Source organism: Dipteris shenzhenensis, chromosome 22, assembly GCF_047967505.1.
Source record: "Dipteris shenzhenensis isolate YYH24624 ecotype China chromosome 22, Dip_SZ_1.0, whole genome shotgun sequence".
Taxonomy (NCBI): Eukaryota; Viridiplantae; Streptophyta; class Polypodiopsida; order Gleicheniales; family Dipteridaceae; genus Dipteris; species Dipteris shenzhenensis.
Window position 1 is genome coordinate 29,641,253 of NC_141617.1, and position 12,812 is coordinate 29,654,064.

Consider the following 12,812-nt stretch of genomic DNA (forward strand, 5'->3'; position numbering starts at 1 on the left):
TTTGGACATTGGATATGAAAGTTATGTCACTTTTAAAAGTTCTGTCCAAGGTAGTTTCGCTGGTTCGCCAGCGAAACTACCTTGGGAGACTTGCTTCAAAGGGGTTTCGCTGGCGAAACTACCTGGATGGCTTGCTTCAATGAGTTTTCTTTGAAGAAACTCTTTCATGAAGATAGGTTGAGAGAGGGTTTTCAATGTCACCCCCTATTAAGTAAAAGTTGTAAGAAGGATCATAAGGGAATTTTCATAGAGAAGTCTACTCTACATGTGGGTTTCTTCAAAAGCCATCCCATTATGCTCTCACCATTCCTACAGATTCACCTAAAGATTTTTGTATAAAATAGGCATTGCTATAATACTTTGCATATTTCTAAGTGAAACTATGTTTTCTTCTGATCGATTTTTGCCATATTTATGCATAGTTGGAAGCTTTTTTTTTCCTTCGCTCGTACGCTCGGAAGATTTCGCTCAGAAAATGCTCGTCCCCCATTTCAGCATGCATATCATTCTCTTTTTCTTTTACAAAAACCATGTACGTGGAAATTGCAGACTTTATTGCTTTACCACATGTAACATCAGATACAATGGGGATAGTTTGCCCTTTATTCCTGGCAACTAAACGCTGGTTTTTCCCCCTATGGATAAAACTCAGCACCCTCTCAGGGTATTCTATTGTTACTTCCTTTCGATGGAACCACGGTGTACCAAGTACAACATCATGCTGCTTGAGAGGAGAGATTAAGAAGTCCTCCTGATCTACATAGCTCTGCACATGAACACGAAGCTTTCCAATCAAAGGAGTAACTTGCACTAGATTCCCTTTGAACATTTGATCAGCATCAAGAGCTCTACCTAGCTCTTCAGTTTTTATCCCTAATCTTAGGGCTAAATCTTCATATATGAAATTGCCTGTAGACCTTGGATCAAATAGGATTAATGCTTGCTGATCTCTTATCTTTCCCCATGGTGGCAAAAGCTCTTTTTCCTTTGGGTCTGAGGTACTACCCAAAACATCTAGGACTGCTCCCACCATTGGCCTCGGTGGTACTTGTGGCTTTTTCTGCTCCTTAGAACCCGAAGGCTTCTCAGGGCACTGGGCAGCCATATGCCCTTTCAAAGAGAAAAATTACCTCAACAAGAGGTGTCTTGCATTCACAACTTATGCTAGTGCCGGGCTGCCTGTCAACTCAAGGCATAAACTCAAAGCTGTGTGCCCCTGTTCTGGCTACTGCAAATGACTTCAAAATGCATCTGTTTTTCCCTCTTTTCTCTGCTCAAAGGCATGCATATTCTTTTTCTGCAAATCTCTGATTTTCTCTGATTTCTTCTTTCTCTGACAGTAAATGTCTGACAGATATGTGAAAATTGATGGCCAGAACTGTTTCTGCAACTGTCTTTTTTTTTTTTTTTTTGAAACAGTAACTGGATGGGTAACCGGCTGGTTACACTAACCAAACTAACTGGCTCTGGTCTGGTTAGTCTGTGACTGGATGGTTACTGTCTGGTCAGTTTCTGTCTGGTCAAACTGAGCAGACTGGTTCTGTTCTGGTCTAGTTTGGTTGGGCCAACTAACTAAAGCTCTAACCAGTCTACTAACCAAGGTTAGGTTAGATAAACCCATGGTCTGCCACATCAGCCACCTTTCTGCCACGTGTCAGTGCCACATCAGCATCTGATCTGGCTGCCACATGTACTGCCACGTCAGCACCTGCGCATGCATGCCACCTGGCTGCCATGTCAGCTCGCACGTGTGGCCACCACGTCACCTGTGTGCCACGTGTTTGTTGACCATCTCTGCCACGTCTACTCAGTACACGTGTCTGCCACGTCACAAAAGCCATGTCACCCTAAGGTTAATCCTTGGGCTGAAGACGGGCGACAAAATTTCTCACGGCGTTGCGCGTTGCGCCTGTCTACATTCGCGCAATCAGAGCTTCATTACCTTGACACCGCCCATCGTTTGGCGCCTCAACTCATATGTCAGGCGCCTTTCAGTTCTACCCGTCAATATCTCCGTCAAACAACAGGTTTGCACCATGTATCCCCGTGAAGGTGTCGCCAAATGCTTTCTGTCGTTGCGCAAATGGATGATGAGACCGCCAATGCAATCCAGAAAAAGGTGCCTCGTTTGTTCTCACGCTGCTTGGGAACCCCCCGTCTGACGCATGATTCAGTCGGATTATCCTCTCTATCACCAACTCTCCGTCATCACGCCCGTTGCTCGAGGAAGCCTTCCTATACCCAACCAATCTTACAAGTCCTGGAATAAAAGACTTACTCACGCTACGCTACAATATGAGCAGTCCATCTCCTTCCCATCTAGAGACCGACGATCGTATATAATGCATTACTCTTCTGCAAAAATCTCTCTTGCTCAGACTGTCTCTGCCTGGGAAGACAGAGAGCCTACGCTCTGATACCAATGAAATCTTACTCGATGAAACCCCGAAGGCTTGTAACACCTCTTGCTCTGGAAAGACAGAAATTATACTTTGATTTGCTACGAAACCTCCTTCGTAAAAGATAGCAATGATACTCTCATTTGCTCTCCCTCTCTCAACAGATACACTAGGGCCCAGGACAATCGTCGGGCTGGACCCCCCCCCCCCCCCCCAAGGTTTTTATTCGTCAGAGAGAAAATGGAGTACATGAGTTCAGCATGGAAGCTATTCATACCAAATTCAAACGTAAAATGAATCATTACATGAGCTCTTAGGCTCCCTTTCTTGGCAACAAGCCACTTGTCAATTCTACATTACTTTCCTAATTACATGCCACTAAGGGCAACTCTAGAGTCTTCGAAGTACTTGGTCACGCGAACCGCCTCCTGGACTCTTGTTAGGCTCCATTGCGCTTAGGAAAATCACTCTTCCTAGTACCTGCAACAATTAATTAAAGCGCACCACCATGGTACCCATTAATTGTTAGCGCTTTGCATGCAAATAACACAGTATGGACTAATTCTAGTCACGGTGGGTGTCCCCACTAAACACATGTGCACACATAACAAATATAAAAATATATATTTATTCTCTGGTTGACCGAAGTCAACGCTCTTGATCATAATTAAGGGGCTTTGACCAAGGGTCGAGGCGCCTTAATTATAGTCAGGTCTCTCCAACCGAAGTTGGCACAACTCTCCAACTGAAGTTGGCACATCTTGGTTAACCGTAGTTAACCCTCTAGGCGCATGCCAAGTCTCGTTGACCGAAATAAACACTCTCTGACCGTAGTCAGCTCTGTAGTTCTCTGGTTAATCGTAGTTAACCCTCTTGGTAATAAACCAAGTCTCCCCGGCTTACTTGACCAGAGTCAAGTATCTTTGACCGTAGTCAATTCGTTGACCATTAAAATAACTCTTTGACCATAATTAACACATATGAAAACTCTTTAATTATGATGAGATAAATGGTCAACTGTACTTTGACTTAAGATATTTACATGGTGGTGACAGTAGGTGGAGAGGCTTTGGCTAGGCGGGTGCTCAGTTGTAGTTGTAGAGACCTTGGCTGATGGAACTGCAGAGATGGCGAGTTGCATCACGTGAGCTTGGCTCAACTCAGATATAAGAATATCAATGGGAGCTTGTGGGTGGCGGGTTTTTGACAAAGAGACCGTGTTAGTGTATAGCTCCATGCATGGCTTGTAAGGACGTAGTGCATGCTTGGCTTGAGCAACAAGCCCAGTGCTCATGGATGATCTTGGAAAAGGCCTTGCTTGTGGCAACGGGACTATGGGCAGCAGATGGCTTAAAGTACTAGGCTTCATGCAGTCCAAAAGTTCAAATCCATAAAGTGCTTGTGTAGCACTCGGTGTGGGTTCTCTTATAGGGTGGCAGTTTTGAGCATACAAGGCAGTTGGCTACTTGAAGTCAAAGAGATCTGGGATTGTTCTTCATGGATTTTGTCAGGGGAGATATGAGCATGGTTGTTTATACCTTGAGTTGTTGGGAAATGTTCATGGCAGTTATGCAGTTTTGAAGTTGTCATTTTCTGGAGTTTTATGTTTCATGGGTATTCTATGTATTTTTTGAGCTTGATCTCAGTCAGTAGGAGAGCTTGTTTTGAGCGGTGTAGTCCTTTGGGTTCTTTTTGAGTTTTTTTAGTTTTCAGTGGAAATGTGGCCAGAGTATGAGTGGTATCCGGAGGTGTGTAGAGACAAGGAGTTTCAATGAAAGCCTTTTACCTTTTGATGGTGTTGTTCACTTGATTTAAATGTGGATGATGGTAGTTGTGAAGGCGGTTTAGGCTCTACTGCTTTTGTCCATCCAACGGTTCACACTTTGATAGCCATATGGGCCCTTCACGAGCAGCCTCTTCTAGGAGGACTGTATTTCTTCGAGTTTGGAGGGGTTCTGCCTTTTTCTCGAAGGTTTCTACCGGATTGAGATGGCACTATCAGCCCCAATCCTTTCTTTTTGGCTCTTGAGCTTTTCATGCATTGCATGGTGTATCCCGGATGGAGCTTGCTCTATCGGTTTTCTATAATACTTAATAGAAGTCTCTTTTCGCAAAAAATTTAAAAATGATGGATGAAGAAAGGATTGTTACGTGGATTTATAGAGGTATTGACCTAAGGAAGGATTGGGAAAAAAAGGGATTTGTGTTTCATTGTAGCAAGTAGGACAGATTCACTTATCAAATGCCTTTGCTGGATATTGGTACTTATTTTCTAGAAAGTGTAAGAACTTATTTTAATGGTTGTCACTGGGAAATTGAACTGGGCACTTGAAAATCACTAGATTTTTTCTAATATTTAATGACTGAGAGCTAGAAAAGGTGAGATGATAGATTGGATCCTTTTTATCAAATATAGAAATGTTTTGGTAATTTTCATAAATATAAGAGACATAGACTCAATGGTATTATGAGTCAAGACTATAACAACTCGATAGAAGACTTTTCCCGATGATTTTGTTTGGCAATTTTGAAGGGTAGAGGGGTGACTGAAAAAATGATGCTACCTAATCTGGAACTTTATGATTAAATAACTTTTTGACTCATACAAATGAAGTCAGTTTAATGGTGACCATTCATTTCTATCTAAAGTAAAGTGCAGAGGTTATTGATCATTTCACTATGGGATTTGTTGGGCTCTAGGATGGCTATATAAATTGGGCTGTGGATGTATTCACGCTATCATTAGAATTGACAACTTGAATGCATTTGAGTATTGATAAATGAATTGCTTTTTGTATACATCATTCTCTTGAGCTTAGATCAGGAGATAACTTTTTTTACAATGGCTCCTTGCATTACAGGAAGCCGAAGAACTACCAAGAGACTTTACTAAACTTCCTGATGATAGCTTGTTCACATTTCACTCTAATCTAATTCCTGAGGTAGTGGATCTACATGAGCGTCTTGGTGTGAAGCCTGGTCCATTGACTCTCATAGCTCCAGAGGCAAGCATTTGGGAACCTTTTTTAATTCCATGTTGTGATCATTTTGTTTAGAAGGTGACTCAAATCTAACAGATTTGATGTAAATGTTTGTCAAATTATGTGACAACTTTAACTCTTGTCCAATTCACTTGATGTAAATTGAGCAGTTTGAGACTCCAACGCCACCGCTTCTGCCAGCAGTTTTCCCTCCAGCATTGAGAGAACCTCCTCCTCCTCCTCTTGACCTTTTTGATCTTGACGATTGCTTTGCATCTCCTTTTGTTCACTTGGCAAGACTTACAAATAAGGTCTCTCTCTCTCTCTCTCTCTCTTTCTCCCTCTCTCAGACAAACAAGGATGAAGGCTTGTCTTTTGCTGCAAACGGTGCTTAAAAGCTTGCTTTGTGTAAAGTCTGGGACTGGAGATCATGGACGGTAGTAATGGATGTCAGCATGGAAAAATAAGCATCCTGGGAGGGCAAACAGCACTATCTGAAGTAAAACACTAAAAAAAAAACCCAGATTTAGGTAGCTAATGCTATATCAATAGGGAATTGTATTGTATGATAGCCAAGCATGGGGTTTGAGATCCCAAATGAAGTATACTGTATATGGCAGATTGTGCTCAATACTTTTTCAGCAAGTTTAGCCCGCATTTATCAATACTGAGAAATTTGCATCTTTTAGCTTTTTTTTTAAATTTGCAAAAAGAGACTTCTATTAAGTATTAAAGAAAAACCGTTAGAGCAAGCTCCATACGGGATACATCATGCAATGCACGAAAAGCTCAAGAGCCAAAAAGAAAGGATTGAGGCTGATAGTGCCATCTCAATCCGGTAGAAACCTCCGAGAAAAAGGGAGAACCTCTCCAAACTCGAAGAAATATAGTCCTTCTAGAAGAGGCTGCCCGTGAAGGGCCCTGCATACTAGCCCATATGGCTATCAAAGTGTGAACCGTGTCAGACCAAATACCCGTGAACACCTGTAATGGGTGTATCTGGGTGCCATCCAAGGCCTCAGTACATCTGGCTCTCCAAATGTGCCAAGAGGAAATGCTAGCCAAAATCTCCCAAGAGGTGTCCACTGAAACATGAGAAGCTCTGAAGGGAGTAAGTGGTACATCCTGTAGAGAGCAGGGCTCTATCACCTGCCAGCGGACCGAGAGTTCCCAAGAAGAAGGCTCACCCTCATAAAACACTTGGGGCCCGGTAAGAGATAACCATGCGACCGAGCCCCAAGTCATGAAGAAAGGGGAAGTGTGAAAGATGCTGAGTATCCGAGCAACCCCTTTCCAAACAGTCCTCGCCTGACTACAGTCCCAAAGGCAATGTCGCACTGACTCCTCTGCAGAATGGCATCGAGGACAAGTGGGATCAGCCCCAAATCGTGATCTCCACAGGTTCACTGCAATCCCTCCATGAATAGAAAGCCAAAAGAAAAGAGTTATCTTTCTATTTCTGAGGGATTTCCAGAGCCTCCTCCAGAAATTTCTACGCAAGTCTGCGGTGATGAAGGAGACCTCGGAGAGCGATCACCTGTAAAGGAACTGATGTCCTCGAAAAATCCCCCATCCAAGTGGTGGAATTAATAGGCAGCTCAACTGTCCATTCCACCGGGATGGCTGCATCTATCTGCTGAATCCTGCGTGCTACCCCTCTTAGGTGATTAACGGACTGCAGTCTCTGATCCATAGGTAGCCTGATAAAAGATTTCCAAGTGCCTACTGTGTAGGCGAGGCCTCTCTCCCATTTAGACCACTGCATGTAATGGGAAGTGCCCAGTGGTCTGGCATGCTCATCAAGAATACTATCATTCCAAATGATCAGCTGCTTATCAATCTCTTCGACGGTAGAAGGTGGAATCCTTCGAAGAGTGTTCCTAAAGCTCCCCCAAGCTTTCAGGATGGCAGTCATGAGAGGAGAGGCAGGAGATCTGAGAGGGGCTGATGTGAAAATCCATCGAGGGCTGTCCACCCAATCATCTCCCAACGTTGGTGTGCAAGCCTGAATGCGTCCAAAAAAGAAATCCTTCCAAGGTTCCTGCCCAGGCATGAGTCCCCTCACCACCACCTTACAAAGCAATGCCTTGCACTGCAAGTCCGGGTCAATGACATTAAGGCCCCCTTCACATGTAGGGAGAATAATAGTCTCCCAGGCCACCCTTGCTGCAACATCTGCTGTGCCATCAAGTCCACTCCATAAAAAATTCCTGATTGGTCTGATGAGCTGAGTGATGCAATCCCTAGACCGGCACCAGCAAGAACACATGAACCAGGAGGTGGCCAAGAGAACCTAGTTCACTACCACAACTCTAGATGCAAGGTCGAGTTTGACAGAGCTCCAGAATAGGAGCTTTTTCCTTATACTTTCTAGTACTGGGGCAAACTGCTGTGCTGGAGAGATGTCCAATCCTACCTGGCATCCCAAATACCTGATAGGAACACCCCTCTGAATCCAGGAAAAACCAATGTCAACTCCCCAGCCTGGAGTGTCCTCATCACTGATCCAAAAGCCAAAGGATTTATGCCAGTTAATGTGTGCCCCTGCAGCTAAGCAAAAAATATCCAAGGCTGTCCGGAAAGAATCAAGTGACTGCAAGGAGGCCTGAATAAAAATAGCAGTGTCATCAGCCAACTCACAGTCAAAAAGCTCTTGCTCCTGTCTCAAGGGAAATCTCAGCCCAAAAAGCTCAGCCTGAGATCTAAGGAAGATACTCATAGCTTCTGCCACAAAAAGAATGAGGAAGGGGGCTAAAGGGCATCCCTGACAAACTGATCTAGAAATCTGAAACCTGTCACCCCTTACCCCTCCAATCAAAACCTGGCTGTGGGCTGATCTGTAAAGGGAGGCCACCCCTCTGATCCAAGCATCTGAAAATCCAAACCGTAGAAGAGTGCCCTCAAGAAAACCCCAATCTACTCTGTCATAGGCTTTCTCGAAGTCCAAGAGTAAAACTGCTAGCCTCTGCCCACTCTGCATAGCCCACTCTGTGGCTTCCCAAAAGGAAAAGATATTATAAAAAATGCTCCTGCCATGCACAAAGCCTGTCTGAGTATCATGGATGAGATCTCGAAGAAGGGGCTGTAGTCGGATGCTGAACCCTGGCAAGGATTTTGTAAAGAGTGCCCAAAAGAGTGATGGGTCTCCAATGGGATACAAAATTCCTATTGCCACCTTTCGGATGCCCTGCAGGGCTGAAGTAATATGATCACCTATCATATCCCAAAAGGCTATAAAAAAAGAGGGAGTAAGACCATCGGAACCAGGGCATTTGCCCTTATGAAGAGCAGAAAGAGCAGTCTTGAATTCTGTGTTGGTAAAGCGTGCATCAAGTGAGCATAACATCTCTGGGGTGACCAACACAGGTAAACTCTGCCAAACTTCATCTCTAGCCACCTCTCTGGCCTGTGAGTTCGGATCTGCGGAAAGAAGGGAGGTATAAAAATCTGTCGCTAAATGCATGACGGTTTCCGGATGGGACTGCAAAACGCCGTCAGAGTCAATAAGCTGCCTGACACTCTCTCTACTATGTCTGGGGCCAAGTGTAGAGAAAAAGTGTTTATTGACTCTCCCTCCCATCTGTATCCAAAAGGACTTCCGTGCACGGAAGGCATACTCTGCTCTTTGATCAAGCAAGGTCTGCAAGTGAGCCCTTGCCGCAGCAAGGCGCTCTTGTATCCAAGCATCCGATGGTCGTTTCTGCTCCTCCCTCTGAAGGGCTGCCAACTGCCGGCGGATACCGATCTCTCACCTGAGTACCTCACCTCGCCGAGCATAGCAACTGAGTGATAGAAGTTGCTGATACTGTCAAGTGCTGTGGCCACATGTGAAGGACCGGCCACCCCCCCCTACATATGAGAAATCCAAATCTCCAACACTGCCTCTGTGAGAGTCTCATCCGTGTATAAGGCGTTTGGGATCCTGATACTGTGAGACCGTCCTCTCAGACGAGGCTCTGAAATGGACAAAATTACCGGAAAATGGTCTGAAGTGGAAACACCGGGTGCAATGCAAACTGTCCCCCCTCTATCAAGAGCCCAGTCACCCACATCGAATCTGTCAATCCGAGCATGGATAGGCATCTGCACCCTATGGTTTGACCATGAAAACAAAAGTGACTAAGACTGAACAAGAAATGCATCATCTGACCAAACATCTCTGCCACTGAACCTGAACAAGAAGGCATCCCAGGCTGCTCTCTCAAGGGAGTGGATACCACCTTCTCTGCCCCCTTTCTTATCAGAAGGTGCCTCAACCATGTTGAAGTCGCCTCCAATAATCCATGAATCCGCAATGTCAGCCCATGAGAGCAACTCTTTCCAAAACAAAACACGGTCCCCTCTGTTGTTCGGAGCATAAAGGTTGAGGAAACCAACCTTACGTCTGTCAATCAGAAGTAAAACCCACTGGGCCCTGGAGGGGGTTATGGTACCGTGTCCAATGACCATAGGGAGAATAGAGTCTGAAACTGAAATGCATGTACCTCCTCTGGTTCCCAAGGCAGGAAGCCAAAAAGTCTGGCCTGAGAGCAGCTTACCTGACTTGGAGCAATCTCTGATATCCAGTTTGTGTTCCTGAAGAAAAAGAATGTCTAGGGAACCACCTGAAACACTTGGATGGAGCTGATTCCTGATCAGCTGTCTGTGACGGCGATGAGGGATGCCGCCCAATCCCTGTATATTCCAACTGGCTATCCTCATCGGCGGGAGGAAGTGGGTTGGAATACCTTACCCGACCTGGTGGCGGAAACAGAAGCCTCTACCGGAGCAGACCTCTTGCCATACACACGAGGTCTGAGGGGAGGAAAGTCCACAGGTGAGAGAGAGAAGGATCTCTCAACAGGGATGCCGATAACTGGATCTCCAAAAGTAGAGGGTACAAAATTATCATCTGGGAGGCCAGAGAGGTCCTCCAAAGCGGAAAAAGAGTTCCGCTGAGCCAATCCTGGGAAAGGGGTACGAAGTATTCCTACCGAAGCAGGAAGAGAATGTAAAACCCCCTTCCCTCTGTCCAAAGAGAGAGGCACCTGTACTGGATCCTGATCAAAAAGTGGTGCAGACGAGGTGCCAACAACCTGTGCTGCTGAGGAAGGTACAGCTTGATCCAAGGGTGGAGTCAAACAAGGCTCCTGAACAGTAGTCTCCTCCTGAGGCTCCAAGGGGGTAGCCTCCGAAGAGGTGGAGGAGTGAACTAGAGTAGAGGGCCTAGCCGCGATCGGAGTCCACCGTGGGCCAGAGGTGGCGCGGGGTGCCGAAGGGACTCGAGTAGCCCTAGGAGAGGGGGGAGCCCGTGTCTGAGGCCGTGTTTGTGGAGCGGTATGTCCTGCTCCAGCTCTCTGTCGTAAGCTAGTACAAGCTAGTTGCTTTGTGGGCCTCTTTTTCTTCTTTGGGCAATCTCTGGCGAAGTGCCCCGAGGATCTGCAAATCCTGCACTGGTCCTGCCGACCTGCAACCTCAAATCTTTGGCGGAAGAAAGACCCATCGAGTCGCTGTAGCATGATGTGGTCATCTGAAATATTGGGGTCCTGGACAATGACCCTAACCTTGGGTACCCCGTCCATCCTGACCGCCTCAGCAGCCGAAGAGGGCTCGCCAGGGAGAGAGGGGATCTCTGCCACCACACCAAACCTCTCGCCAATAACTGAAAGAAGCCGGTGATAAACTGAGGGGAGACCAGGGAACCTGATGAAAATAGAAACTCCCTGCTTGTCCTCTTCAACTGGGTCAAATCCCAGTTGAAAAGGAAACAAAAAGATCCTCCTGTAGCCTAGAAGTAGGAACCCGGCCTGTAGCAGGTCTCTCGTGACGTCCGGGGAATCTAGGCACACCTGAAAGAAACCCCGTCTCAACAAACGAACATCCTTGAGGTGGGGGGCGAGGTCCTGAGGAAGCGCCGACAGCATCCAATCTCTAGCTTGTAACCTGGAGGGGTGTGAGCCATGAATGCGTGCGAAAAGAGTCGTGGAACACTCATGTTCGAAATCCTTTTGCAACTGCTGTAGCTCGTCTTTTGAAAAAGTGACAGTTCTCGTGGCCGGTGTGAGCGGAGACGGATTGACTGAATGGGAACCCATTCGTCAATCGAGGTGTGTTGGCCGATTCAAACACAAAAAATAAAAACTCCGTCCGCTTTCCTGAATCCCAGGACACCCCTATAGGAGAATAGGGGTAATCCAGATGAAGGAGAGGGTGAAGAAGAAGGGAGAGAGAAGAAAAAACCAGGGGGAGACAGCGGGGAGGAGGGAAGAGGAGGGGAGGATAGGGGAGAGGAGGAGTGGAGGAGAGGGGAAGAAGAGGAGTAGAGGAGAGGGGAAGGAGAAGGGAGGAGAAGCAGCAGCAGGCTGCAGCGGGGGGAAAGCAGCAGCAGGAGCGGGGGGGAGCAGCAGCAGGTGCCGGGGGGAGCAGCAGGCTGCAGCGCAGGGGGAGCAGCAGCAGGCGCGGGGGGGGAGGAGGCTGCAGCGCAGGGGGGCGAGGCTGCAGCGCGGGGGAAGGGGCAGTGCGGGGGAGAGGGCAGGTAGGAGGGGCAGCGAGGAGGGAAGGGAGGGGGCAGCGAGGAGGGAGCAGGAGGAGTAGCAGGGAGCGGGGAGAGAGGCAGCAGGGAGCGGGGAGAGGAGCAGCAGCAGGGGGGAAGGGAGGGGGCAGCGAGGAGGGGAGAAGGAGGAGCAGCAGGGAGCGGGGGAGCAGCAGGGAGCGGGGAGAGCAGCAGGGAGCGAGGAGAGCAGTAGTGAGGAGGGGAGCAGGAGGAGCGGGGAGCAGCAGCAGTCGCGAGTTTTGTCTTTAGCAATTTTTGGAAATTTTACTCTGGAAAAAATGTTATTTTTCAAAAATTATGTGACAAGGCTCTCCCTGCTATGCTGAGCTGCTTGGCCCCAGCCCGCCTCCCCAGCTTCACCTCGCTTCTTCCACTGCACGCCTCTCCACCTTGCCGCCTCCCCTCCCCACCTTTATGTGCCTCTGCCCGCACTTCTGCTGCCCCCTTTTCCTGCCATTTCCCCTCTTTCGCTGGTTGTGCCACCTTTTCCCTGTTCCTTTTCGTGTGATCTTGGCGCCTTTCTTCTAGGATGTTGTGCCTTTCTGCACCAGCTCTTTTTTATTCTTTTCTGTTGGAGCAGCAGTCCGTCACCTGGCTTTAAGCAACTGGGGTCAAAGGGTCTTTCCCCTTTGGCAGTAGCCTGGTTCGAGGCAGTGTTTCGCCTTGGACTGTGGGGGTTTTTCCTTAGCTGGTAGTTTATTCAGCTGGCCGCTTTCCGATGCCTTTAGCAGGACTTTCAGCCTGCTTTAGCCCTCTTTTCAGTGGGTTTTGTTGGAAGGCTGAAGCTTCTCCTTCAAGCTCCCTTTCCTTTTCCTTTTCCCTTGCCTTTTTCCCTCTTTCCTCCGTTGGCAGATTAGTGTTTTTGGTTCTTGATTCCGGAGATCCTTTTCTTGGTGGTGA

General features: G+C 47.2%; 1 protein-coding gene across 3 annotated transcripts in view; it reads left to right on the forward strand.

The window, feature by feature from the left end:
- Positions 1-12,812, forward strand: part of LOC147887968 (uncharacterized) — a 320,694-nt gene that overhangs the window by 189,258 nt on the left and 118,624 nt on the right. For all 3 annotated transcript variants that reach the window (XM_087393486.1, XM_087393485.1, XM_087393487.1), the window contains exons 10-11: positions 5,261-5,404; positions 5,551-5,691. In XM_087393486.1, coding sequence (XP_087249612.1) covers positions 5,261-5,404; positions 5,551-5,691 — 285 coding nt within the window. The remainder of the gene's footprint in view (positions 1-5,260; positions 5,405-5,550; positions 5,692-12,812) is intronic.